A 25,070-nucleotide genomic window follows, 5' to 3' on the forward strand; every position below is an offset into this window, starting at 1 on the left:
TCCAACTGCTGCATTAGCAGCATCAAAGCGACCTCCCTGGGGCGCAAGCCTGGGCAGCGTCTATGAAGGTCTTGGGCTGCCCAGACAGGAAGATTTTACTCTTGAACTTAATTTTATCTGTCCTGAATCCTCCAGCTTCATTAAACACAAGTTCTTTTTTTTAAAAAAAAAATATTTATTAAAGTTTCAAAAAAGTTACAAAAATAAGAAAAAATAAAATAAAAAAAGAACAAGAAGCAAAAAATACAAAATACAGAAAGGTAAAAACAATTAAAAACAAATCAACCTTTCCATGTCTTGTCTTTCATTTGCTTGTTTCCCTGACCTCCTCACACCTCCCTTTTTTGTATTCTAGTTCAGTTAGCGATTTCAGCAAATCCTTTCCATATTTGCTTTTATCTTAATAATTTATCTTAATATATTATAACTTTGCATTCTCACCTATTAACAATCCATTTTTACATACTCCTTTGTAACATTACTGCTAAAACCACCTAACTTCATTCCAACATCCTTCTAACATTCCTTAATTTGACAGTGTTTCTGTAGATAGTCTTTAAATTTCTTCCAATCTTCTTCTACCGACTCTTCTCCCAGGTCTCGGATTCTGCCAGTCATTTCCGCCAGTTCCATGTAATCCATCACCTTCATCTGCCATTCTTCCCGGGTGGGTAGATCTTGTGTCTTCCAATACTTTGCGATGAGCATTAAACACAAGTTCTATTGCTGTGAGAGAGGGGGGTGGGGGTGGGAACTTTTCTCTATCACTTTCTCCATGCCACACACAATTTCAGAAATTTGTCCCAGTGTAAAATAAGTGTCAGAGGCCACCCCCCTCTAATTTTGGTCTGGACTATCATGTTACACATCTGCATTAAATAGGGGGGGGATCCCTACCCTCCAAACCAGGGGGTCGGCAACCTAAGGCCTGTGGGCCACAAGTGGCCCATGGGGGTTGTTTAACTGGCTCACGAGATGCCCCAAACCAAGCTGCCTGCTCTGCGAGTCCCCACCCGCTGCGCTAAACCGTTGCAGGGCGGCGACTGGCTTCCATGGCGTCGGAAATCACGTCTGCGTCTGCACAGACACCAAAAATTGCATCTGCACTGACGCAGATGCCGAAAATCACTGGCACGCACACTCATTGCATGTGCGTGTTCTGGCCCACGCAGTGATCTCTGCTGGAGTGAACCGGCCCAGGCAAGGTAAACCTTGCTGACCCCTGCTTCAAACTATAGCTATAAAGCACCTACTGTGGTACCTCGGGTTACATACGCTTCAGGTTACAGACTCTGCTAACCCAGAAATAGAACTTCGGGTTAAGAACTTTGCTTCAGGATGAGAACAGAAATCGTGCTCCAGCGGCGCGGCAGCAGCAGGAGGCCCCATTAGCTAAAGTGGTGCTTCAGGTTAAGAACAGTTTCAGGTTAAGAACGGACCTCCGGTACGAATTAAGTACTTAACCCGAGGTACCACTGTATTGGCTATGGGACAGAGGAGGGATGCTCTAGAAAAAGTAAAAGACCCCTGGATGGTTAAGTCCAGTCAAAGGCAACTATGGGGTGCAGCATTCATCTCGCTTCAGGCCGAGGGAGCTGGCGTTTGTCCACAGACAGCTTTCCGGGTCATGTGGCCAGCATGATTGAACAGCTTCTGGTGCGATGGGACACCATGATGAGTGCCAGAGCACATGGAAACACCATTTACCTTTCCGCCACAGCAGTACCTATTTATCTACTTGCACTGGTATGCTTTCAAACTGCTAGGTTGGCAGAAGCTGGGACAGAGCAGTGGAAGCTCACCCCATTGCGCGGATTCGAACTGCTGACCTTCTGATTGGCAAACCCAAGAGGCTCAGTGGTTTAGACCACAGTGCCACCCACTCCCTTTAGGGATGCCCCACCCTTCTTTTGAGGCCTGAGCATGACAGAAGTGGGTTGGCCCTCTGGGCCCCCTGGCAGGGCACCTCTCTTGGTTGTGAAGGTGGAAGAGCGGGAAGGGGAGGGCAAGAGTAAAGGAGGGTGGAGGAGAAAGGCTTGCCTTTTCAGTGAAGTGCGGGCTGCATTTGCTTTATGAGCAAGCAGGGAATGAAAACAACCAGCTATTAAATATTCTTCCTGGGAGACCTGTAACACTTTCTGTCCTATCCACTTGGCGGGTATAAATAAGAGGCTGTTTCTGGGCAGAGAAATGCCATCATCTTGTGTGTGTTCTAGGAGATCCTTAAAGCCTTTGCCAGCCTGGTGCTCTCTAGATGCCCTTGGACTACAACTCCCATCCGCACCAGGCAGTCTGGGAGTTGTAGTGCAACAACATTGGGCAGCTGCAACATGCTGGCCACCTCTAGGATAAAGATAGAGTGGGGGGCGGGATCCAGGGAGCAGTACCGGAGTGTGTGTGTTCTGCAGTGGCGTAGCGTGGGGGTGCAGGGGGGGCTGGGCGCACTGGGCGCAACATCTGGGGGGTGGGGCGCGCTCGCCGCCTCCAGAGTTGCCGAAGAGCCTCGGGCACAGGCTGTAGCAGAGCCCCATGTCTCGCGGAACCGACGAGCTGTGCGCGCGTCCGGGCTGAAGGCGTCCGGCAGGCAGCGGCTCTCAGCGCTCGCCGCGGGCCCCGCGCGTCAGGGCCACGGAGGGTGCGCCAGGCAGCCCCTCCTCACAGCCCCGCTGCTGCAGCTGCTGGGCCATGTTGCATTTTCATCGCCTCTCTGCCCTCCTTCTCCTCCGGGCAAGCGGCGTCGTTTGGGCGGCAGCGCCAGCGGCAACCTGCCTCAGATCACCTGACACGGACCCGCCGCCGCCGCCGCCGTGGCTACCTTACCGTAAATACCCCAGCCCAGGCAGCAGCAAGAAGAAGCTGGCAGCAGCGGCAGGTTAGGGGTTAGGGGCGCAAATTACTTGCCTTGCCCCGGGTTAGGGGGCGCAAATTACTTGCCTTGCCCCGTGTGCTGACAACCCACGCTATGCCGCTGGTGTTCTGGTATGACAATGCCACCTCTAAGCTTTGTAGTTCCTGGATTCCGGCATTGTAGGAGCTGGACTAGACAATTTTTTTGGTCTCTTCCAACTCTACAGTTCTACGATTCTATGACCCTTGAGTGGGACCCCCTCTCTCAGAGAGCCCCCCCACTCCTCCTTCCAGATGTCCCCACTAGCTGCTTCCGTTGATCCCTTTCTGACCTCCTGGCTTCCCACCAGGCCGTTTCAGGGCTCAAACAGCCAATCCACCCTTTAACATGTTTTTGATTCAGCTGATGAAGAAAACCAAGTACAGTGGACGCTTGGGTTGCGAACGTGATCCGTGCGGGATGCACGTTCGCAACTCGCAGCGTCCGCAACCTGCAGCGGTGCGTCTACGCACGCGCGGGTTGCGATTTAGCACTTCTGCGCATGTGCAAAGCTCAATTTAGCGCTTCTGCGCATGCGCAACTGCCGAAACTCGGAAGTAACCCGTTCCGCTACTTCCAGGTTTTGGCAGTCCGTAACCCGAAAAAATGCAATCTGAAGCGTATGTAACCTGAGGTATGACTGTATACATATCATTCTCCAAGCCTCCCGCCTCCCCCAGTTAACATCAGAAGCTATATGCTAAGATTATACATCTAAAAATAAATATATTTAGAAATTCTCTTTGTGAAGCTCAGGAAATTATGCAGAGCCCCCTTGTCATCTGTACGCAGGGAGCAATGCTTGCTGCAATTTGCCTTACAGCTTGTGCATTATTATTATTATTATTATTATTATTATTATTCAAAACAAAATAAAAAAATTCCTTCCAGTAGCACCTTAAAGACCAACTAAGTCAGTTCTTGGTATGAGCTTTCGTGTGCATGCACACTTCTTCAGATACACTGAAACAGAAGTCACCAGACCCTTCTATATAGTGAGAAGGTGGGGAGGGGTATTACTCAGAAGGGTGGTGGGAATGGGTGATAGGCAGATAGCTGTGATGAGCCTGTTGACGACTCTGCAATAGGTCTTACAGGAAAAAGCAAGGGGTGAGAAGGTGAAAAATGGCTTTGTCATGTATAATGAGATAAGAATCCAATGTCTTTGTTCAGACCAGGTCTCTCCATGGTTTTAAGTTTGGTAATAAGTTGCAATTCAGCAGCTTCTCTTTCCAGTCTATTTCTGAAATTCCTTTGTAATAGAATAGCTACTTTGAAGGTGCTACTGGAAGGAATTTTTTTATTTTGTTTTGACTATGGCAGACCAATACGGCTACCTATCTGTAACTGGAATTATTATTATTATTATTATTATTATTATTATTATTATTATTTTATTGGTCACTCTTTTTTTTTGCCACGGGAACTCAAAGTGACAGCAAAGGATCCAGAAGTTCTCACAAGCTGCACACCCATTCCTTCGAAGGCAGTGTAACCATATCAAGGCAACCTCCCCTCCATCGGGTCTAAGGAACCGCCCGCTAACAGTGCCTCCGACTTATCTGGATTGAGCTTCAGTTTGTTGGCTCTCACCCAGTCCATTACCAAGGCAAGGCAGCAGTCCATGGATATATAGAAGCCTGCAGAAAAATATTTAGGGAATTTGACAGCACTGAGTGTAGTAGTCAGACAGGCATCATGAATTCAAATAAAACTAAACAAATTCCTTGGCATCTGCCAATCACCCATTCCCACCACCCTTCTGAGTAATACCCCTCCCCACCTTCTCACTATATAGAAGGGTCTGGAAACTTCTGTTTCAGTGTATCTGAAGAAGTGTGCATGCACACGAAAGCTCATACCAAGAACTGACTTAGTTGGTCTTTAAGGTGCTACTGGAAGGAATTTGTTTTGTTTTGACTATGGCAGACCAACACGGCTACCTATCTGTAACTCAAATAAAACTATTTAGAGTGAGGGGCAGCAATGACTCTGCAGCAGAGGGAAAGCAGCAGGGCTCTGTGTACAGGCCAGCAGATCGCATTTGTCACCTCCCTCCTCTGTTTACGTTCTAAAAGCTTCAAGGACAGGAGAAGAACTCCATATCTTTCTTAACTGGGGGGCTGATTTCGCTAGCTTTCCATCCCACTCCCTTTCCTATTTGTGTTGTGTCTTTTAGATGCTGAGCTGGGGGCACGGATTGGTGTTTTGTGTTTTTTTTAAGTGTACAGCCCTCCTGTTCACTAAGTTGTGTTTTTATATTAGGTTGGAACTGCTGCTCAGAGTGGCTGGCTGGGGTATATTATTATTATTATTATTATTATTATTATTATTATTATTATTATTATTATTATAATACAGTGATACCTCGGGTTAAGAACTTAATTCGTTCTGGAGGTCCGTTCTTACCCTGAAACTGTTCTTAACCTGAGGTACTACTTTAGCTAATGGGGCCTCCCACTGCCACCGCTGCGCGATTTCTGTTCTCATCCTGAAGCAAAGTTCTTAGCCTGAGGTACTATTTCTGGGTTAGCAGAGTCTGTAACCTGAAGCGTCTGTAACCTGAAGCGTCTGTAACCCGAGGTACCACTGTATGTGGTGATGGCTTGAAAAGGGAATTAGACAATTTCAGGGAGGGTAATAAGGCATCAATTCAAAAGCATCAATTCTTCGGCGATCAGCCTTCTTTATGGTCCAGCTTTCACTTCCATATTGATGCTTTTGAATTCTGGTGCTGGAGGAGACTCTTGAGAGTCCCATGGACTGCAAGAAGATCAAACCTCTCCATTCTTAAGGAAATCAGCTCTGAGTGCTCACTGGAAGGACAGATCCTGAAGCTGAGGCTCCAAGACTTTGGCCACCTCATGAGAAGAGAAGACTCCCTGGAAAAGACCCTGATGTTGGGAAAGATGGAGGGCACAAGGAGAAGGGGATGGCAGAGGCAAGATGGTTGGACAGTGTTCTCGAAGCTACCAGCATGAGTTTGACTAAACTGTGGGAGGCAGTGGAAGACAGAAGTGCCTGGCGTGCTCTGGTCCAGGGGGTCACGAAGAGTCGGACACGACTAAACGACTAAACAACAACAACAAATAAGGCTGTTGGTGGCTACCAACCATGATGTCTACGTTATGTCTTAATTGCTTGAGACAATCTGCCCCTGGATACCAGTCGCTTTGCAGCAACTGTCAGAGAGGGATCTTGTGGTTAGGACCCGCTGGTGGGCTTTCCATTGTGGCTCCTGGTTCACTGTTGTGGAAATCTTGGATCTGATGCAGCTGCAGGGCTCTTCTGTGTCAACTGAAATACTCCTGTGTGAATTTCTCGGGGCAACTGAAATACTCCTGTGTGAATTTCTCGGGGCAACTGAAATACTCCTGTGTGAATTTCTCGGGGCAACTGAAATACTCCTGTGTGAATTTCTCGGGGTACCGAGATCAGCGTTGGCTGTGGAGTCGGCCAGAATCCCTTGGCGCTGTGGATGGAGGAGGATCCGTGAGTACAGTTGGAAGGGATCCCACGGATCCTCCAGCCCAGCCCCCTGTCTTTTAGAGGGCTAACGTAAGGTCATCAGAAGAACCAGCTGGATGATGATGATGATAATAATAATAATAATAATAATAATAATAATAATAATAATATTTATTTATTTATTTATTTATTTATTTATTTATTTATTTAAACCCCGCCCATCTGGCTTCCAACACTCTGAGTGGCTTCCAACAGAATATTAAAATACAATAACCTATTAAACATTAAAAGCTTCCCTAAACAGGGCTGCCTTCAGATGTCTTCTAAAAGTCTGGTAGTTGTTTTTCTCTTTGACATCTGGTGGGAGGGCGTTCCACAGGGCAGGCGCCACTACCAAGAAGTTAATGGCCCATCTTGTCCGGCATCCTGTTCTCACAGTGAACAACTAGGTGCCTGTGGGAAACCAGCGACCAGGATTCGAGCACAAGAACAACCTCCCTTCCTGTGGCTTCCAGCAACTGGCCTTCAGAAGCATTGTTGCCTCCAGCTGTAGACAGTTGTCCTGGCTAGTCCATATGTTTCTCCTCCATGAATTTGCCTCATCCTCTTTTATAGCTATTCAAGTTGGAAGCCACCACTGCCTCATGTGAGTGTGAGTTCCATCGTTTTTTTTTTTTTTTTTTTTTAATTATTATTATTATTATATACCCCGCCCTTCCCGGTTCAAAAACCAGGCTCAGGGCAGCTAACGACAAATTTAAAACACTTTTAAACACTTAATTATAAAAGCAGCATAAAATACAGTATAAAGACATGAATAACAATAAAAACCAAAAATCATTCAGATAATCCCCAGGGCTATCTGGCTGAATTGGTCCTACCTGGGCCAGCAAGGAGGCCAGGAGAGAATTTTCTGTCTTACAGGCCCAACGGAAAGAGGTTAAATCCTGAAGGGCCCTGGTCTCATGAGACAGAGCATTCCACCAGGTCGGAGCCATCACTGAAAAAGCCCTGGCCCTAGGGGCCACTAGGTGGCGCATCGGAAGATGGCTGACAATAACATCTCTCCGACCCACACGAGGTAATTTGGAGGCTATGATGGGGGTAATTAGCCTCCTTAACCCCCCCCCCAGGATTGTGGGGGGGACGGCCCTTGCCTGCTGTGCCCTATACCACCCCCGAATTTGTGGGGGTGGGGGCACTAGGCACAAAGCCCTCCTGTGGGATTCCGGCACTCCTTGACGCCGTCCCTGATTCGCGCCGCTAGTTGCAATGATCTTTAAAAGAAACAATTTGGACGAGATTAATTGCACATGCTTCAAGGAAAAAGGGGAGTAAAGACTGCTGACAGAAGAGATCTCTGATAACAAGACAAGAATAAAATATGAGAAGATACGTCAAGATACGGTACGACAAATGACTGAGGGGGGAGGAAAAAACAACAACCTGCCTTCCCTTTTTTCTATGTGATTTAACAAGAATCCCCTCCCCTAATGAGTCAGAAATTAAGGACTTAAGCTGTGGATTTAAGGCTGTGTGGAGATAAACTTTCGATCCAAAGCAATGTTTCAAGATGAAGCTGGAAAGCTAAGAGTTTTGGAATGACGCAGGTAAAAATGCCGTCGCCATTTTGGGAGGCACTGTTGGAGCTCTTGGGTCTGGGAGGAGAAAGAGAGAAATAGAGTTGTTTACATATCGTAGATCAACTCCTTGGTGGGACGTAAGAGCGACAAATGCCAAAATTTACGATGGAAAGAGTGATGTTATCTACGAAGGAGATATATGGAAACCATCTGGACTTAGTGGAGGAACGGGAAATCCACACAGGATTATTATACTTGCTATCGGCTTAAGGAGACTAACAGAAGAGATTGTAAAGGAAAAAGATAAATTATATGAACAAGATATGATGTGGAAACACCAAGATAAGACTGGATAGAATTATGAACTTTGTTTGGACTGATTGGGACTGATTTGGACATTAACGCAGTAATAAGAAGATGATCTGAATCCCCCTTTGGATCTTGAAGTATGGGTTCCCCCAACAAAATTTAAAAATTTGGCTTTGTAATTTGTAATTTATGAGATGTGATTTAATTTGATGTGATTGGCCAGCTAATAAAAATTATTTAAAAGAAAGAAAAAGAAAAAGCCCTGGCCCTGGTGGAGGATAGTCTGACTTCCTTAGGGCCCGGGACCTCTAAACTATGGTTATTCATGGACCTTAAGGTCCTCTGTGGGGCATACCAGGAGAGGTGGCCCTGTAAATACAAAAGCCCTAAGCCACATGCATGCACTGCATGACGACGTACTACCTTCTACCTGCCTTGAATTTTACAACCTTCAGCTTCATTGGGTGTCTAGGAGTTCTGCCGCTGAGTGAGAGGGAGAAATACTTTTCTCTGTGTACATATGGCACAGTGATCTGTGTCTTCAGCTTCTGTCCTTCTTGATGAGACCGCAACCACAGGAAGCTGACGTAAAAACGCTTTTTAGAAAGAGAGAGAGAGAAAGGGTGGTGGAGGAAGGAAAACAGAGCCTTGTTGAGCAGTGTTGAGCGTGCAGTGCACCCACAGAGAGGCCAGGAGTGGGACCAAGGAGATGTTGTGAGTCCCCACCTGCTGCTGCCGCTGCTCCTCCTTGACTATGGAAGAGACAGTGGTGAAGAAAGGCTTGCTCTACTTCCTCCAGCACCAGACCTTTGGGAAGGTGAGACTGGCTTCTCCTCGCTGAATGTTGGAACAAGGTGTTCGCAAAGATCTCTTTGATACCCAAACAATTTATTGTTTTGATGCATTTACATTCTTCATCTGAGCATATTAGCATGTCTTTTTAAGAGCAATATTTTGTCATATAATCATCAAAGCATTGCCATTCATTTTTTAGTTTTTGATTTGATTGCTGTCGTATGGATGCTGTTAATTTAGCCAATTTTAAATATTCATTTAATTTGAGAATCCATTCCTCCTTGGTAGGTAGTTCTTTAGCTTTCCATTCAGATGCTATTGCAATCCTGGCTGTGGTGGTCGCATATAAGAAAATCCTTTTTTTCGATTTTGGTGTTTCTTTTCCTAAAAGGCCCAGTAGGTAAGCCTCTGGTTTTTTCGTTAATGGGATGTTAAGTATTTTTTTCAACTCCTCACGTATTTCTCCCCAGAAGTACTTAATCGGGGTGCAGCTCCACCACATATGCAGTGTTGTACCAGCTTCCTTGTTGCATTTCCAACAGAGGTTGGATTTCAATTTATAGATGTTTGCTAATTTGACTGGTGTTAAATACCACCTGTAGAAGATTTTGATGGAATTTTCTTTTATTGTACTACAGGCTACCTGCCAAAGTTTCTCCCTTTGTTCTAAATACATTGTGTGGCCGAAGTCTGGTGCCCATTTAATCATTGTCACTTTCACTTTCACGTCAATCATGTCCAAATCTAGCAAAAGGTTACACATTTTAGATAGGAATTTTTTTAAAAAAATTAATGTTTCATGTATTAATGATTTCTCTTTAGCAGAGCCTTTCTTTGAGTTCGAGAGATTATTGTTCCATCTTTGCACCTGGCTCTGTTGAACCTGTCTATGGAAACCGAACAGGATTTGAAAAGCAAAGAACTGATTTCTCATCTCTCCTAACAGCAGCTCAGGGCTGAATTGACAAACTCTATGAGGCCTTTCATCTTAAGAATTTGGATTGCTGGTGTTCAAGGGTTTGGCAAATTGACCTTCTTGAATAGATACATTATAAACTAAAAATATCTAAAGGGCAGAGTGTGAATATATATATATAGAGAGAGAGAAAGAGCATTATTTCATTTCTTATGCCAATTCTGAGAGTTGTGGTCATTCATTGCCACCAGTCAGGGCCAGATTTAGATTAGATGAGGCTCTAAGCTATTGAAGGTAATGGGGCCCTTTATATATCCAGCTGTCCTTTGTCAACAACAAATTGTCGCTGTTTTTTGTGTTGAATATATGCTTATATGGTAATTTATGGACCTAATAGGTATCTAAAGCCATTTGCACATAACAAAATATGTATTTTCTCAAAGTACAGTGGTGCCCCGCAAGACGAACGCCTCGCAAGACGGAAAACCTGCTAGACGAAAGGGTTTTCCGTTTTGGAGGCGCTTCGCAAAACGAATTTCCCTTTTCCTAAGCCGCTAAGCCACTTATCAGCTGATCCACTAAAAGCTGCTAAACCGCTAATAGCGCTAATCCGCTAAGCTGTCAATGGGCTTGCTTCGCAAGACGAAAAAACCGCTATACGGAGAGCCTCACGGAACGGATTAATTTCATCTTGCGAGGCAAAAGCATCAATTCTTCGGCAATCAGCCTTCTTGATGGTCCAGCTCTCACTTCCATACATCACTACTGGGAAAACCATAACTTTAACTATACAGACCTTTGTCGGCAAGGTGATGTCTCTGCTTTTGCAGTATAGAAAGGTTTTTTTATGACTAGAGAAACAAAAAATCTTCATGTACGTTTTTCCTCCCCCTCAGAAATGGCGGAAGTTCTGGGCTGTCCTGTACAGGGGAAGTGCCTGTGCCCCGGCCCGCCTTGAGCTCCTGGAGTCGGCGGAGAAAGCCAAGAAAGCGGAGAGCAGCCGACGGCTCATCAAGTTGGAGGACTGTGTTCAGGTGGCTGAGGCAGGTGGAGAAACCGGCAGCCCCAAGGAGACAGCGCCTTTCTTCCTGGAGACCACCGAGAAATGCTACCTGCTGGCTGCTGAGAGGGCCGAGGCGGAGGCCTGGATCCTGGAGCTGTGCAAGCATGCTTTCACTGTGAGGAAAATGGCACTCGGTAGTACAGGTCATCTCTCATGCAGAGGGAGGTGTGGAAAGCTGCACCTCATCATCGCGTGTGTGTGGCAGTTTAGAAACTGCCTTTTACTGGCCCAGGGTCTGTCAGAGGACTGACGAAATGAAAGTCCTTCTTCACACATAGTTAAACTGTGGAACGCCTTGTTTCAGGAGGCAGTGATGATGACCCCCAACCAGAGTTGGCTTTTTTTTCTTCTTCATTAGAGCACAGTTTTTATTAATTTTAAAAATCTACCAGCTTTTAGGGACATGGGTGGCACTGCGGGTTAAACCACAGAGCCTAAGACTTGCTGATCAGAAGGTCGGCGGTTCGAATCCCCGTGACGGGGTGAGCTCCCGTTGCTCGGTCTCAGCTCCTGCCCACCTAGCAGTTCGAAAGCATGTCAAAGTGCAAGTAGATAAATAGGTACCACTCCGGCAGGAAGGTAAACGGCATTTCCATGCGCTGCTCTGGTTAACCAGAAGCGGCTTAGTCATGCTGGCCACATGACCCAGAAGCTGTATGCCGGCTCCCTCGGCTAATAAAGTGAGGTGAGCACCGCAACCCCAGAGTCGGCCATGACTGGACCTAATGGTCAGGGGTCCCTTTACCTTTATCTTACCAGCTTTTAGTACAGTTCCATGCAGTAGCTTCAATACAGGTGTACAGCAACAGACAATGTCATAAAGAACAAAGTTAGTCAGTTAAAGGGAAAGATTGCAGGGAGGGTTGTGTATTTTTGCAAGAGTAAGAAGAAAGCAAGATGAACTAGGGAATGTATCGAGTTTTGTTTAAACTAAAGCAAAAGCTCTGGAGAACGGATTTAAACAAAACTTACGCAACCATACATTGTGACATTATGTTTGGGAAAATAGGGAAAACACTTGTTGATAATTCTGACTGGAAACCAGAGATGGCTTTAACAGAGGATTAAACAAATTCACGGAAGAGGCTATTTTTAAAAGAAAAAACTGCTCCTTTTCTGTTATGGGGTATCCAAGAACCCGTATAGAGCCCTATCGGTAGGAGAAAATAACAGAGGCCAAGCAGAGTATATTGAGAGGCAAAGCGGCTAGTAAGCTTGAACTTTATTAAACTGTTGCAACAGGGTCCCCGCTCACCCCACACAAGAGGGAGAACCCTGAACAATGGTGCCCAAGCCCTTATATAGACTTTTGAAATTGCCCAAGACCACCCCACAAAACATCATACATATATCACAGAAGGAGGTGGTCTACAGCAGAAATCCTGTCTGGCAGGATACCTGATAATGGTCGCTGATTGCTTTACCAGGGCAGCCTGGCCATTCTTTTGTGATGGTGAATACTTTAGTTCCTGAGTCCAGGTCACAGGCTCACCCTATTCAGACACAGATACGCCCTAAAGACAGGATTTGCAAGCAAAAAGAGAATGGGAAGGCTTTCCCCATTTGCCTCCCTCACTGCAGAGGAATATTTGAGGTCATTGGGAGAATCAAAATGGCTATAGGATTGCTCTCCCTTACTAATTGAGACACTTAGTTCATATATTTACTGTAGATATGTGTGCATTTAAGAATATTTATTTTATATTTGAGACCTTAGAATTCTTATAATAATATGGATGGCTCCTAGCTATGGGGGCTGTGCTTTGCCCTCCACAGTTGGAGGCAGCAATGCGTCTGGACACCAGCTGCTGGAAACTGCAGGAGGGGAGAGGGCTGTTGTGTTCATATCCTACTTCTGGGATTCCCTTTGAAGCACAGCAGTTCTCAACCTGTGGGTGCCCAGATGTTGTTGGACTACAACTCCCATCATCCCTAGCTAGCAAGGCCAGAGCTCAGGGATGATGGGAGTTGTAGTCCAACAACATCTGGGGACCCACAGGTTGAGAACCGCTGCGAGGCATCGGCTTGGTCACCATGAGGACAGGAGGCCAGACTAGATGGGCCCCCTTTGGCCCCATCCAGCAGAGGGCTCTTCTTATATTTGTATTGATATGTGAGAAACAACCAAAGCATGCACACACCCTTCTAATTCTAAGGTGTCGAAACAGTAAAATAAATGTTCATATAGACACAGGGTGGGTGCACACACATAGGTACATCAGCCATAATTTCAAATGGTGCAGGAGAGCAATCCCAGAGCCATTTGGACTCTCACCTCAAATATTTCTCTTTGGTAGCAGGAAAACGCCTTTCTAGATTGTTTATTTACAGGATTTACAAGTGAAAAACAACTAACTGTTTGGAATGTAGGGGCTTACCCCTCTGCAAAACCGGCCTGGCCAGTATCTGTTAAGCAGAGCAGACCAGTCAACAGCATCTCCTTTGTATCAATAGGTGTGAATTTGTGAAAGGATTCGGGATATTTACCATTTCAAAAGGATGGCCCAGACTGATCAAGACAGGGCCATCAGCAAAAAACATCATCAGATATCTTGACAGACAGGAGACAAGCCACTTCCTCAAATTTCTGTTGTAGAATGCCTCTCTGCCTCTTTCTGTGACCCCAGTGTCCTCGCCTCCTACCTTCGGTGTTGAGGAGACTTTTGTTGCAACAGGAAAATAAAGATCTGCCTTGCTTTCACAGGATCCTGTCTCAGCTGATGCTTCTCTCTTTTTTTTATTAAATTTTTTGACAAAATTTTCTTTTACAAATTTGTTCAAATACAACCATATTTTCCAATTTACAAATTTTTTGACTTCCACCAGCTCCCCCCCCCCAATCCTCATATTTTAATGTTTATTCCGCATTTCCTTTATAATATATTGCTGGTTTATAATGTCTTTACATCTCTTTTTGTCTTTACAATACCCTTTCTCATCACAAAGCTTCCTTAAATCCAACTAGCGTTGTCTGTTCGTCACAAATATTTTCCACATATATCGTAAACTTTCTCCAGTCCTGAGTAAACTTATGATCTTTCTGGTATCTAATTTTCCCAGTCATTTTATCTAGTTCCACAAAGTCCATCAGTTTCATCCTCTACTCTTCCAATGTCGGCAGTTCCTCTTGTTTCCATTTTTGGGCCATTAGGATTCTAGCCGCCGTCACTGCATATTGAAAAAGTTTATAATCACTTTTGTTAATTTCTCTTCCTGTAATTCCTAACAGAAAGGCTTCTGGTTTCCAGCTGATGCTTCTCTGAGGTTCCTCTGATGTGGAACTTGGGGGACCCTTGATTCCCTTAATAGGGAGCTGGGCTGTAGAAACCACACACCCCACAGTTTTCTGGTAACAATATGTTTTCTCTGGGTTTTAGAGAAGCACTGAAGACTGGAAAGTGATGCTGGAGAAGGAACTCCTGAAGGGCAAGGCCACATCTCCCACTGCTCTCTCCATGGCAGAGAATTCCCTGTATAGCACCACCTGCAAAGGTAGGAGGGGAGAGCAGGAGACCCCGAGTTGGGCAGGGAGCAAAGAGGAAGGGGCTGCCACCATCGAGAGACGGTGCTTGTGTTGTCAGTCGAGAACCCGCCACCTGCATAGGAGTATAATAAGACACAAAGACACATTATTTTAGGTTAATGGGCAAAATTAGGCCACAACTTTTATTGGTTACAGCATGTGAGTAGTATTGGCTTAGGCACTGGATGAAACAGCAATACCAGACTCCACCCCGAACAGCCGGGAGTCATATCAGGGTTAATAATAATAATAATAATTTATTATTTATACTCTGCCTATCTGGCTGAGTTTCCCCAGCCACTCTGGGTAGCTTCCAATCGAGTATTAAAAACAATACAGCATTAAGTATTAAAAGCTTCCCTAAACAGGGCTGCCTTCAGATGTCTTTTAAAGAGAAGATAGCTGCTTATTTCCTTCACATCTGAGGGGAGGGCGTTCCACAGGATGGGTGCCACTACCGAGAAGGCCCTCTGTCTGGTTCCCTGTAACCTCACTTCTCGCAATGAGGGAACCTCCAGAAGGCCCTCGGCGCTGGACCTCAGTGTCCGGGCTGAATGATGGGGGTGGAGACGCTCCTTCAGGTATACTGGACCAATGGGAGGAGCTTGTTGATGCAAATACAACTGGAAGCTCCCCCATGACATCACCGGGGGTCGTGCCATGGCCCTAGCCACCAGCAGAGCATCGGACAGGATCCACGACCGCCGGATTCCTTTAACGGTATACCCCAAAGAGGAGGGGTAGATGATGGCGCACACCCAATCCTCCAGCACAGCACACATATTCCAATGCCAGAAAGTTGTGACGAATTGCTTCCAGGTAGGCAGAAAAACCAAGAGGCTGGTGCCAATTTGCCAAATGGATAAAAAAGTCCTACCAGGCCCCTTGGGCAACCAAGGCAACCAACCAAAGTCCATAGCAAGGTCAATACACAAAAGAAGAAGCTGACCTAAGAGGGAGGGAGGGCGGGAGATCCGAAGAAAGCAGGAACGGACTGGGAGCTGAGTGCTGCCGTGGCTGTTTAAATGCGGCTAGCCCCACCCACCAGCTGGCCCTATTGGTTGGCTGGAAGTCTTGGCCGCGGCAGCAGAAGCAATCAGGAGCAGGGAACTGAGCACGCCTCCCTGCCCCTGCAGGAAGCTGCTCCCGCTCACAACCCCTCCCCTATGGGAGGAGGAGAGGCCTTGTAAACAAATTGTTTACAACACTTGCAAGCAGATTTATGTTTAGTTGAGATTCCTGCATTGCAGGAGGTTGGATTACATGGCCCTTTGGGGGGTGGTCCTTTCCACTTCTACAATTTCATGATTCTGTGTCGGGGGAAAAACCGAAAGGATCAGCTCTACATCTCCAGCTGCCCAACACTACTCTTAGAGCTCCAGCATTTGAACCAAGACGATGTTCTGTTCTCCTTGGGGCTCTGTGCTCAAAGGTGGGGGGCTAGGCATGCATGCTAGTGATGTATGGAAGTGAGAGCTGGACCATAAAGAAGGCTGATCGTCGAAGAATTGATGCTTTTGAATTCTGGTGCTGGAGGAGACCCTTGAGAGTCCCATGGACTGCAAGAAGATCAAACCTCTCCATTCTGAAGGAAATCAGCCCTGAGTGCTCACTGGAAGGACAGATCCTGAAGCTGAGGCTCCAAGACTTTGGCCACCTCATGAGAAGAGAAGACTCCCTGGAGAAGACCCTGATGTTGGGAAAGATGGAGGGCACAAGGAGAAGGGGATGATGGAGGACGAGATGGTGGGACAGTGTTGTCGAAGCTACCAGCATGAGTTTGACCAAACTGTGGGAGGCGGTGGAAGACAGAAGTGCCTGGCGTGCTCTGGTCCAGGGGGTCACAAAGAGTTGGACACGGCTAAATGACTAAACAACAACAACAACGGGCATGCAGTGTGCACCACAGTGGAGCCTGTCTTCCAAGAACTGGCATGTAAAGTGCTCACTCTGGCCGAGGCGGCGTCATGGAAAATCTGCCTCCGCCTTAGCTCTTGCTCGCCCTCTTCCTGACTGTGGTTTTGCGGGCCGTGCAGGGCTCTCACTGATATGGCTGCCTGATGCTCCCCAGGCACCTATCGTCCCTTCCCCATTTCCTGTCCTCCTCCCTCCCCCCACTTGTCCTTGTTATAAGAATTTAAGGCCTCAAATATATAAATTAAATGTACAAGGCAAACACGTACATAAATACATAAACGACATGTCTGAAACAGTACAGGAAGACAGTCCTGAAACCATTTTGACTCTCCCAAACTGACCAAATGTTTCTCTGCAAGCAGGGAAGAACTGAAAAAAACCTCCCCATTCTCTCTGTGCTCACAGATTCTGCTTTAAGGGCACATTTAAGGTGTGAATAGGGTGAGCCTGAGACCTGTGACCTGGATTCAGAAATTAAGTAGTTATAAGGTTCGAATCCCAGCGACGGTGTGAGCTCCCATTGCTCGGTCCCTGCTCCTGCCCACCTAGCAGTTCAAAAGCACGTCAAAGTGCAAGTAGAGAAATAGGTACCACTCCGGTGGGAAGGTAAACGGTGTTTCTGTGCGCTGCTCTGGTTCGCCAGAAGTGGCTTAGTCATGCTGGCCACATGACCCGGAAGCTGTACGCCAGCTCCCTCGGCCAATAAAGCGAGATGAGCGCCGCAACCCCAGAGTCGGTCATGACTGGACCTAATTGTCAGGGGTCCCTTTACCTTTACCTTTAATAACAAAAGAGTGGCCAAAACCCAGATAATGCAAGCAGGTAACCTGCCAGGCAGGAGATAAACAACACACTCAGGATTCTGTTTTAGATCGCCTCCTTCTGTGATGTATGTATGATGTTTCTGGGGATGGTCTGGAGTTTGAGGGCGGGCAATTCCAAAAGTCTATATAAGGGCGGGCACACCTTTGTCCTGGGTCCCTCCAGCCCCTCCTATGTGTGGAGGAGCACCCTGTTGCAACAGCTTTAATAACAATCAGGCTTACTAGCTGCTTTGCTTCTTAATATTCTCTGGTTGGCTTCTGTTATTTTCTCCTACCGATGGAGAACCTACAAAGGACTCTATAAGGGCTCTTGTGTACCCCATAAGGGAATAAGGCCAATTGTTGTTGACAACACTTTCAGTGTCCTTGGGCGGAACCTGCACCTGAGAAAGTGGGCTGGGGGCAGGACATTGGAAAGAAGCCTGCGATGACACAAAATGCCATTTTATTTCATTCAATTTATGCACCGCTCGATTGTAAAAAGACAGAGAAAACTTTTCAAAGCAGGTTTGCAATGAGAATAACACAATATTTTTTTTTTAAAAACCCTCTTTAAAACATTCAGAAGATAAACTCAGCATTTAACTAAAACATACAGCAGAATACTGTAGTCAGTCTGGGCTGGCTTCTCTAAACAAAAAAGTTTTTAGCAGGCGCTGAAAAGGAGCACAGAGAAGGCACCCGCTGCTGCCACAGGAAAAGAATGGGGGCCACTTGCCACTATGGCTATGAAATCGTGCTTCTGAAAACCAGTTGCATGTGTCCCATTAGGGCAGTCATAGGCAAACTCAGCCCTCCAGATGTTTTCGGACTACAACTCCCACCACCCCTAGCTAACAGGACCAGTGGTCAGAAATGATGGGAATTGTAGTCTCAAAACATCTGGAGGGCCGAGTTTGCCTTTGCCTGCATTAGGGCATCTGGTTGGCCACCGTAAGAATAGGATGCTGGACTAGATGGGCCACTGGCCTGATACTGCAGCCAGTTGCAAAGTATTGTAAAACACAAGATCTACCCACCCGGGAAGAATGGCAGACGAAGGTGATGGAATATATGGAACTGGCTGAGATGACTGGCAGAATCCGGGACCAAGGAGAAGAGTCAGTGGAAGAATATTGGAAAAAATTTAAAGCTTATCTTCAAAAATACTGTAAAATTAAGGATTGTTAGAAAGATGTTGGAAAAAGAAAATTATGTGGTTTTGGCAGAAATGACATAAAGGATTAAGTAAAAATGAATTGGTGAAAGAGAGAACGTAAAATTATAGTATATTAAGACAAATTATTAAGATAAAAACAAGGTTGGAAGGATTTGCTGAAATAACAATTTGAATTAGAATACAAAAATGGGAGGTGTGAGGAGGTCAAGGAAATAAGTAAAGGAAAGAAAGCTATGTAAAGGTTCGATTTGTTCTTTTTTATTTTTAATTGATTGTATTTTTTCTGTCTTTTTTATTTTTCTTTTTTTCTCTTTTTTCTTTTTGTAACCTTTAAAATTTTGAATAAATATTATTATTTTTTTTTAAAAGATACTGCAGCCAGGATCTTTTTAAGTTCTTATGTTCCCTTCCAGCTGCTGAGAGGCAGTTTCCCGTGGCCGTGAGGGCAACAGAGGCCTCTGAGCGCTGTCAGATCTGGGGCATGTTCTTTCTCTGTGCCAAAGCGGATGCCTTGGAACTGCGTGACAAGCAAGCGGGGGAAGTGATCTACACCTGGCCGTACAAGTTCCTGCGGAGATTCGGTCATGACAAGGTAATGGCTGTGGGGTGTTTGTCTCTGGCACAGCACATTTCAGGTGTGCAATGCCAGACAGTTGCTGTTCCTAAGCAGACTTCGTGGTGTGGATAGGAAGTTGCCAGTGGCCTGGTATTGCCTCCTTTCCACTGACCATGCCTCCCAGATGTGCCTCCTTTCCAGATGTGTTTCCATTGCCTGCCTCCTTGCTGCCCCTTCCTGGTTGTTTAGGAGGGGAGAGGGATGTCCTGCTCACCTGCTTTTCCACTGACAGTGTGCTCCCGCCTCGGGCGGCAGTAGGAGATGCTACGCCCCTGGGGAAGCGGAGGAGGGAGCTGAGATAGGAGCCAAGTCTGTGAAATGGGTGGTAGTGGGGGAATCATGATGTGCTGGTCCCGTAGGTTACCCGAGAGGCAAGGTCCAAGTCCGGTCTGAGTTCAAAGGTGCAACGTGGAGGCAGTCCGTAGTAGCTGAAGCTGGGTGTAGGGCAGGGAGTCTGGTGAAGTCAGGGACAGGCAAGCAAGCAGGGAGCCAGGGCAGGTCAGGAGCTCAGGCAGAAAAGCAGGACAGGGTTCAGGCAGGAACTAGCAACCAACAATGTTGCTCCCGCAACCTGGGACTGGGGCTGGCTGGTTTTTATCTGCCCCGAGGCATAGGGCGGCCCCGGCCCACAGGTGACTCCCCTCTCCTATCCTGGAGGCGAGCACTCCTCCTGCGGGAACTTACTTTCCTCCGGCTCTCTGCTCTGAGCCTCTGCAGCTCAGGAGAGGCTGGAGGGTTACCAGACCCAGAGGCAACCTCAGCTTCCTCTGACGGGGCTGAGAGTGGAGCACCTGCAGGCAATGGGTCCTCCATCACCTCAGGAGCCGGAGCAGACTCAGCTGATGTCTGCACCTGAGGACCCAGCACAGGTGAGGACCCTTCAGGCTCAGGCCCCAGCCCCGGCTCAGCTGGTTCTGGAGGCGGGGAATACTGTGCAGGCTGGGATCCCTCAGGTTCAGCATCCGAGTCCGAATCCCAGGCCATCACACATGATTTTGCAGAAACATTTCCTGTCTTTGGAGGAAGTTTTGTGTCAGCTGGGTGGGGCTTTCCTGCCCCCCTCCACTCTGCCTCCTGCAGGATGCCCTGAGTTTTTCTCTTCCCAAATCCCAGGGAAGGAACCATGCAGAAGAAGTAAGTATTGTATTGCAGGGGTTTGGATTAGATGACCCGTTGGGCCTCTTCCAGCTCTACAATTCTGTGTTTGAGTTCTTTAGGGTGATGTCTTGGCGCTGAACCAGATGTTAAGATGGAGGACTGTGATGGGAACTCCCATCTCACAGTTTCCTGGTCCTACATCGTATCTGCCACCCAACCTTGACGGTCCTAAGTCTCACCTGGCTTTTCCCTAGCAGAGAGGAGCATTTTAAACCCCACGGGAAGCAGTGAGGGCCACCAACTTGCATAGCTTTTAAAGAGGATTGGACAAATTCATGGAGGAGAGGGCTATCAATGGCTACCAGCCATGGTGGCTCCGTTCTGCCTCCACAATTGGAGGCAGCAATGTTGATGAATACTAGTTGCCAGAAGCCACAGGTGGTGTGGTTCTTGGGCGTAAATCCTGCTTGTTGGTTTCCCAATAGAGGCATCTGGTTGACCACTGTGAGATGGTTCCCTGGCCTGATCCAGCAGGCTCTTCCTATGTTCTTAGAAGATGGAGAATTGTTATGGGAGCTCCCAGCTCCCAGCCTCCTGGTCCCATTGACTCCCTCCCCCATTTTTTATTAGTTTTCCAAATTTATAACAAACAGAAAAAAGAAAACCAAAAATCAATCAAGCAAACCAAAAAACATTTAACCTGATTATAGTAGTTCCACTTTTGTTAACATTGTTAGGTGACTTCCTCAAATCCCCCTGGCTGAGTTTCCATATAAATCATTGTAACAGTTTTCCAAAACTATTTTCACATAAAATTTACTCGGTCAATTAACATCTTTCTTTCTTTTCATTTTTAACTTTAACATAGTGTTTTACACACCACATTTTCAAATCCTAGGCCTGTCTGGTACTCGCAAGTAATTCTATTTATATTATCTTAACATATTTAGCTAAATAGTCTTTGAATTTCTTCCACTCCTCTTGGTGCTCCTCCTCCTCCTGGTCATGGACTCTTCTGGTCAGGTTGGCTAGCTCCCAAAAATCCATCATCTTCATCTGCCATTCCTCCACGGTTGGTACTTCTTGTAGTTTCCAGTTTTTGGCCAGCAAAATTCTAGCTGCAGTTGTGGCATACAAAAACAATCTAACATCTTTTTTGGGCAATTCCAAACCTATTATTCCAAGTAGAAAGGCTTCTGGTTTCTTAATAAATGTATACTTCAACATTTATTCAACAGCTAGTTTTACAGGGGTTAAGTACCATCTATACATCGTTTTCACCTGGTCCCATTGACTCTCTGGTCACCTTGATGGGCCTCACCTGACTTTGCCCAGTAGAGAGGAGCATTTCAAGCTGCTGGTCCACTTGTCCCTCCCTACAGACTGACCCCAGGAGACCTTGTGTTTCTTCTCCTAGGCCATTTTCTCCTTTGAAGCTGGGCGGAGATGTGCCTCTGGAGAAGGCAGCTTTGAATTTGCCACCAAGCAGGGCAGCGAGATCATCCAGGTCATTGAAGGTGCCATCAATGCTCAGAGGAACTCCACCAGTGCATCTTCAGGTGCCACCCTTCTTGCCGGCGCCGCCAGTCCAGTCAAGCCTGTCGAAGGTGCCCAGGGATGGAAAGCCAACGTGCTGGTAGAAGGGCAGTCATTCCGTACTGCAAGCAGCAAATCCCTCTCCTTTGAGTCCACCTGGCAAGGAAGACCAGCGAGGGGCAGGTTAGTCAAGCCCACGGCCAGTTGCCCTCTCTCCAGCACTAACTGCCCCTACATGGAGGGGTCTGATGCCCACCCCAGGCGAGAACCCCAGCAGGAATCAATGTCTGAGTACTCGGAGCCATTTGATGCCATCTCCAAGTCATTGGGAAGCTCAGGTGGCAGCTGTTTTCCCCTGCCTAGCGCCGAGGAGCCACCGGGGGCAGCAGTCTTGCATGCCAGGACCAGAGGGTTGGGCCTGTCCCCTGCCTCTCTGGGACTGCACCACATCTATGATGACCCAGAGGGTCTGGCCCACCTGGTGTACGATGAGCCCCAAGAGTTCACAGGGGACGCCTGGAAGGTGCAGGCCACTCCTGAGGACCCTATCGGTCACGAATACCCCTACAACCCAAGCTTGGATGACTACTCTGTGCCTAAGATGGCGGCAGCGTATGCCCCCGTGCAAGATCAAAATGGGCTTGGAGAAAGTGCATATGATCAGGTGATCTTGAGCCTCAAGAACAAGAAAAATGCACAATGAAAGGAGAGGGTGGATGGAATGAAGGAAGGAAGGAAGGGGGTGGATGGGAAATGAGAGGATCACTTTGTTTCATTTGTTGTGGGAGATGAGCCAGGGTGCAGCCTCCCTGCCTGACCTCCTCTCAGAGCTCAAGCACCGTATTTTTCGCTCTATAAGACTCACTTTCCCCACTCCTAAAAAGTAACGGGAAATGGGTGTGGAGTGAATGCAGACGGGAGGCTCTGCTCAGCGCGCTCTTTAAAGAGCCTCACAGAGCATGTGTGCGGCTCTTTGGGGAGAAGGGCTGCCCTTCTCCCTCCTCAGGGAAAAGCCCCCAGGAGCCGCACACACACTCTGCACGCTTTTTAAAGGGAGTGCGGCTCTTGGGGGAGACTTAGCCGCACGCAGCCTCTCCTGGGCAAGGGGAGCCTTCATCCCGCTGCCCGGGAGAGGCTGTGCGCGGCTATCCCATAAGCCAGGACAGCAAGCGGGATCGCTGCGCAGCTGTCCTGGCTTCTGTGATTCAGAATATTTTTTTCTTGTTTTCCTCTTCCAAAAACTAGGTGCGTCTTATGGTCTGGTGTGTCTTACAGAGCAAAAAATACAGCATGTTTATAGGGGAAGTATGCTGACCCTTTGTTGCGACCTCTAGGATAATCCAGGAACAGGGGTTGAAGTTGGTACAAAAATGGTATTATGCACCTGTAAGGTTATATCATATTACAAAATCTGGAAGTAAGAATTGTTGGAGGAAATGTGGAGTGATAGGATCGTACAGTCATATGTGGTGGGATTGTCCGTTAGTTAATGAATTTTGGAAACAGATTGGTATAGAAATATCGGGAATTCTGGGTAGGAAGGTGGGAATATCTAAATTAATGGTTCTTATTAGTCTGAGTTGCACCGAGTTAAAAACAAAAGAGGAATGTAAATGGGTAAAATGGATGGTAACTGCAGCCAGACAGGTTATAGTGAGTAATTGGAAAAATGCAGAAGAGTTAGGGGTGAACCAAAGGAGGAAAAAACTGAATAATATTATAATTTTACAATATCTAACCGTGAAGATACACAGAATGAAAGGGTTTAAAGTCAGTGAGAAAGAGGAGGATTGGTTTGAGAAGATATTGAATTATTTGGGTACGTCTGAACAATTTGGGGCAATTAAAATGTTAAAAGTCAAATAAACCTTGTGGATGGAGGAGTATTAACGTACAGTATATAAAATTGTACATATGGTTGATTTGGATATGTTATTATTGATTATGTACAGCCAAAGTATCAGCCGCCGGGGGGGGGGGGTGTTTACTGTTTCTGGTTTGGTTGTTGGTAAAAAAATAAAAAATTTAAACATTTTTTAAAAAGGAAGTATTCTGGCCATCATTATTGCAAGAAGATCCAGCTGAGTGGGATAGAGCAGGCTTGCTGCAATTTTGAAGGCTGTGTGCCACGTAATGCATTATGCGCCAGTACGGCTTTCCTACATGAAATATATTAAAGGGTGAAGACTATGATATAGAGCTGCTCTGCAAACACGCATAAGGTTTTTCATTCTGCAGGGCCCTTGCCTTCCACTTGTGGCTCAGCTGACCTGAGGTGAAGCCAAGTTCTGCCTTGAGCCACCAAGAGGACTTGGTCTCTCTTCTACTCTTCTGAGCTGCTCCCACTCTGATGGCTTAGCATGTCGCTCTTTCTCTTTCTCCTCTGGAGTGGTGTTTCTGGGGATCTCTGTGGAGTTCCTAACTCTCGAAAGAGACTGCTAAAAAGAGCAGAGAAAGCTAAAAAGCATTAAACACCTATAAAAAGTCTTTAAGTAAACAGGTATGTCTTCACTTGGGACGCGGGTGGCGCTGTGGGTTAAACCACAGAGCCTAGGACTTGCCGATCAGAAGGTTGGCTGTTCGAATCCACGCGACGGGGTGAGCTCCCATTGCTCGGTCCCTGCTCCTGCCAACCTAGCAGTTTGAAAGCACGTCAAAGTGCAAGTAGAGAAATAGGTACCACTCCGGCAGGAAGGTAAACGGCGTTTCCGTGCGCTGCTCTGGTTCGCCAGAAGCGGCTTAGTCATGCTGGCCACATGACCCGGAAACTGTATGCCGGCTCCCTCGGCCAGTAAAGCGAGATGAGTGCCGCAACCCCAGAGTCGGTCATGACTGGACCTAATGGTCAGAGTCCCTTTACCTTTACGTCTTCACTTGTTGCTGAAAGGACAGTCATGTTGGCATTACACAAACGGGCCACCACAGAAAGTCTCCATCCCTTGTCAACAATCGTCCTGTAAGAGTCAAATTCAAAGAAAAGGCCCTTGTGTTGGTTCAGAAATTTTGGCCCCAAACTCCACCTGGAGTTTAAAGAGGATCTTGTGGAGAGCAACTAATAAAGAAGTAAGTGAGGGGTGGGAAATGTATGATCCATGGGCCAAGGAACTCAAATTAGGCACATGAGACCATTTTCTGAAAGCCACCATCCAGCTGTCAGTCAGCTGATGTCACTTTGATGGGTCAGGGATATCAGCTGATAAGCGAGGCTCAGTTATTTGTTGGTTGCACTCAGCGATTGCCCATCCAGGAGTTAAATCCTACTCAGTTTGGCAGGATTCAATGCAAACTCCTTCCTGAGCAAAACAGGTTTAAACAGTTGCTAAAACAAAGCTTTCCTCCCTCTGTTTTAGCAGGGCCTGCGAGGTGCTTTGAAGTT

At 46.8% G+C, this 25,070-nt stretch overlaps 1 protein-coding gene and 1 long non-coding RNA gene across 2 annotated transcripts; one reads left to right on the forward strand and one right to left on the reverse strand.

The window, feature by feature from the left end:
* Nucleotides 1–6,090: 6,090 nt before the first annotated feature.
* LOC309345527 lies at nucleotides 6,091–6,491 on the reverse strand. Its single transcript, XR_014158289.1, has 2 exons — nucleotides 6,317–6,491; nucleotides 6,091–6,217 (listed from the first exon to the last, which is right to left on the reverse strand). It is a non-coding gene; the product is annotated as an uncharacterized lncRNA (long non-coding RNA).
* A 2,032-nt stretch (nucleotides 6,492–8,523) lies between these two features.
* On the forward strand, nucleotides 8,524–22,560 carry DOK2 (docking protein 2). The gene is made up of 5 exons (XM_081868484.1): nucleotides 8,524–9,064; nucleotides 10,855–11,136; nucleotides 14,399–14,513; nucleotides 18,858–19,036; nucleotides 21,576–22,560. The coding sequence occupies exons 1-5, from the start codon at nucleotides 9,002–9,004 to the stop codon at nucleotides 22,395–22,397; spliced, it is 1,461 nt and encodes a 486-aa protein (XP_081724610.1). The 5' UTR covers nucleotides 8,524–9,001; the 3' UTR covers nucleotides 22,398–22,560.
* The last annotated feature ends 2,510 nt before the right edge of the window (nucleotides 22,561–25,070 follow it).

The sequence above is a fragment of the Podarcis erhardii genome (genome assembly GCF_964252035.2).
Source record: "Podarcis erhardii genome assembly, chromosome: 7".
NCBI classification, from domain to species: domain Eukaryota; kingdom Metazoa; phylum Chordata; class Lepidosauria; order Squamata; family Lacertidae; genus Podarcis; species Podarcis erhardii.

Excerpts from the sequence above, each read along its gene's own strand:
- DOK2 (XM_081868484.1), top strand. The coding sequence starts at position 9,002 with ATGGAAGAGACAGTGGTGAAGAAAGGCTTGCTCTACTTCCTCCAGCAC. Across the intron at positions 11,137-14,398 it reads TGTGCAAGCATGCTTTCACT|AGAAGCACTGAAGACTGGAA; the intron begins GTGAGGAAAATG and ends TCTGGGTTTTAG. Across the intron at positions 19,037-21,575 it reads GGAGATTCGGTCATGACAAG|GCCATTTTCTCCTTTGAAGC; the intron begins GTAATGGCTGTG and ends TTCTTCTCCTAG.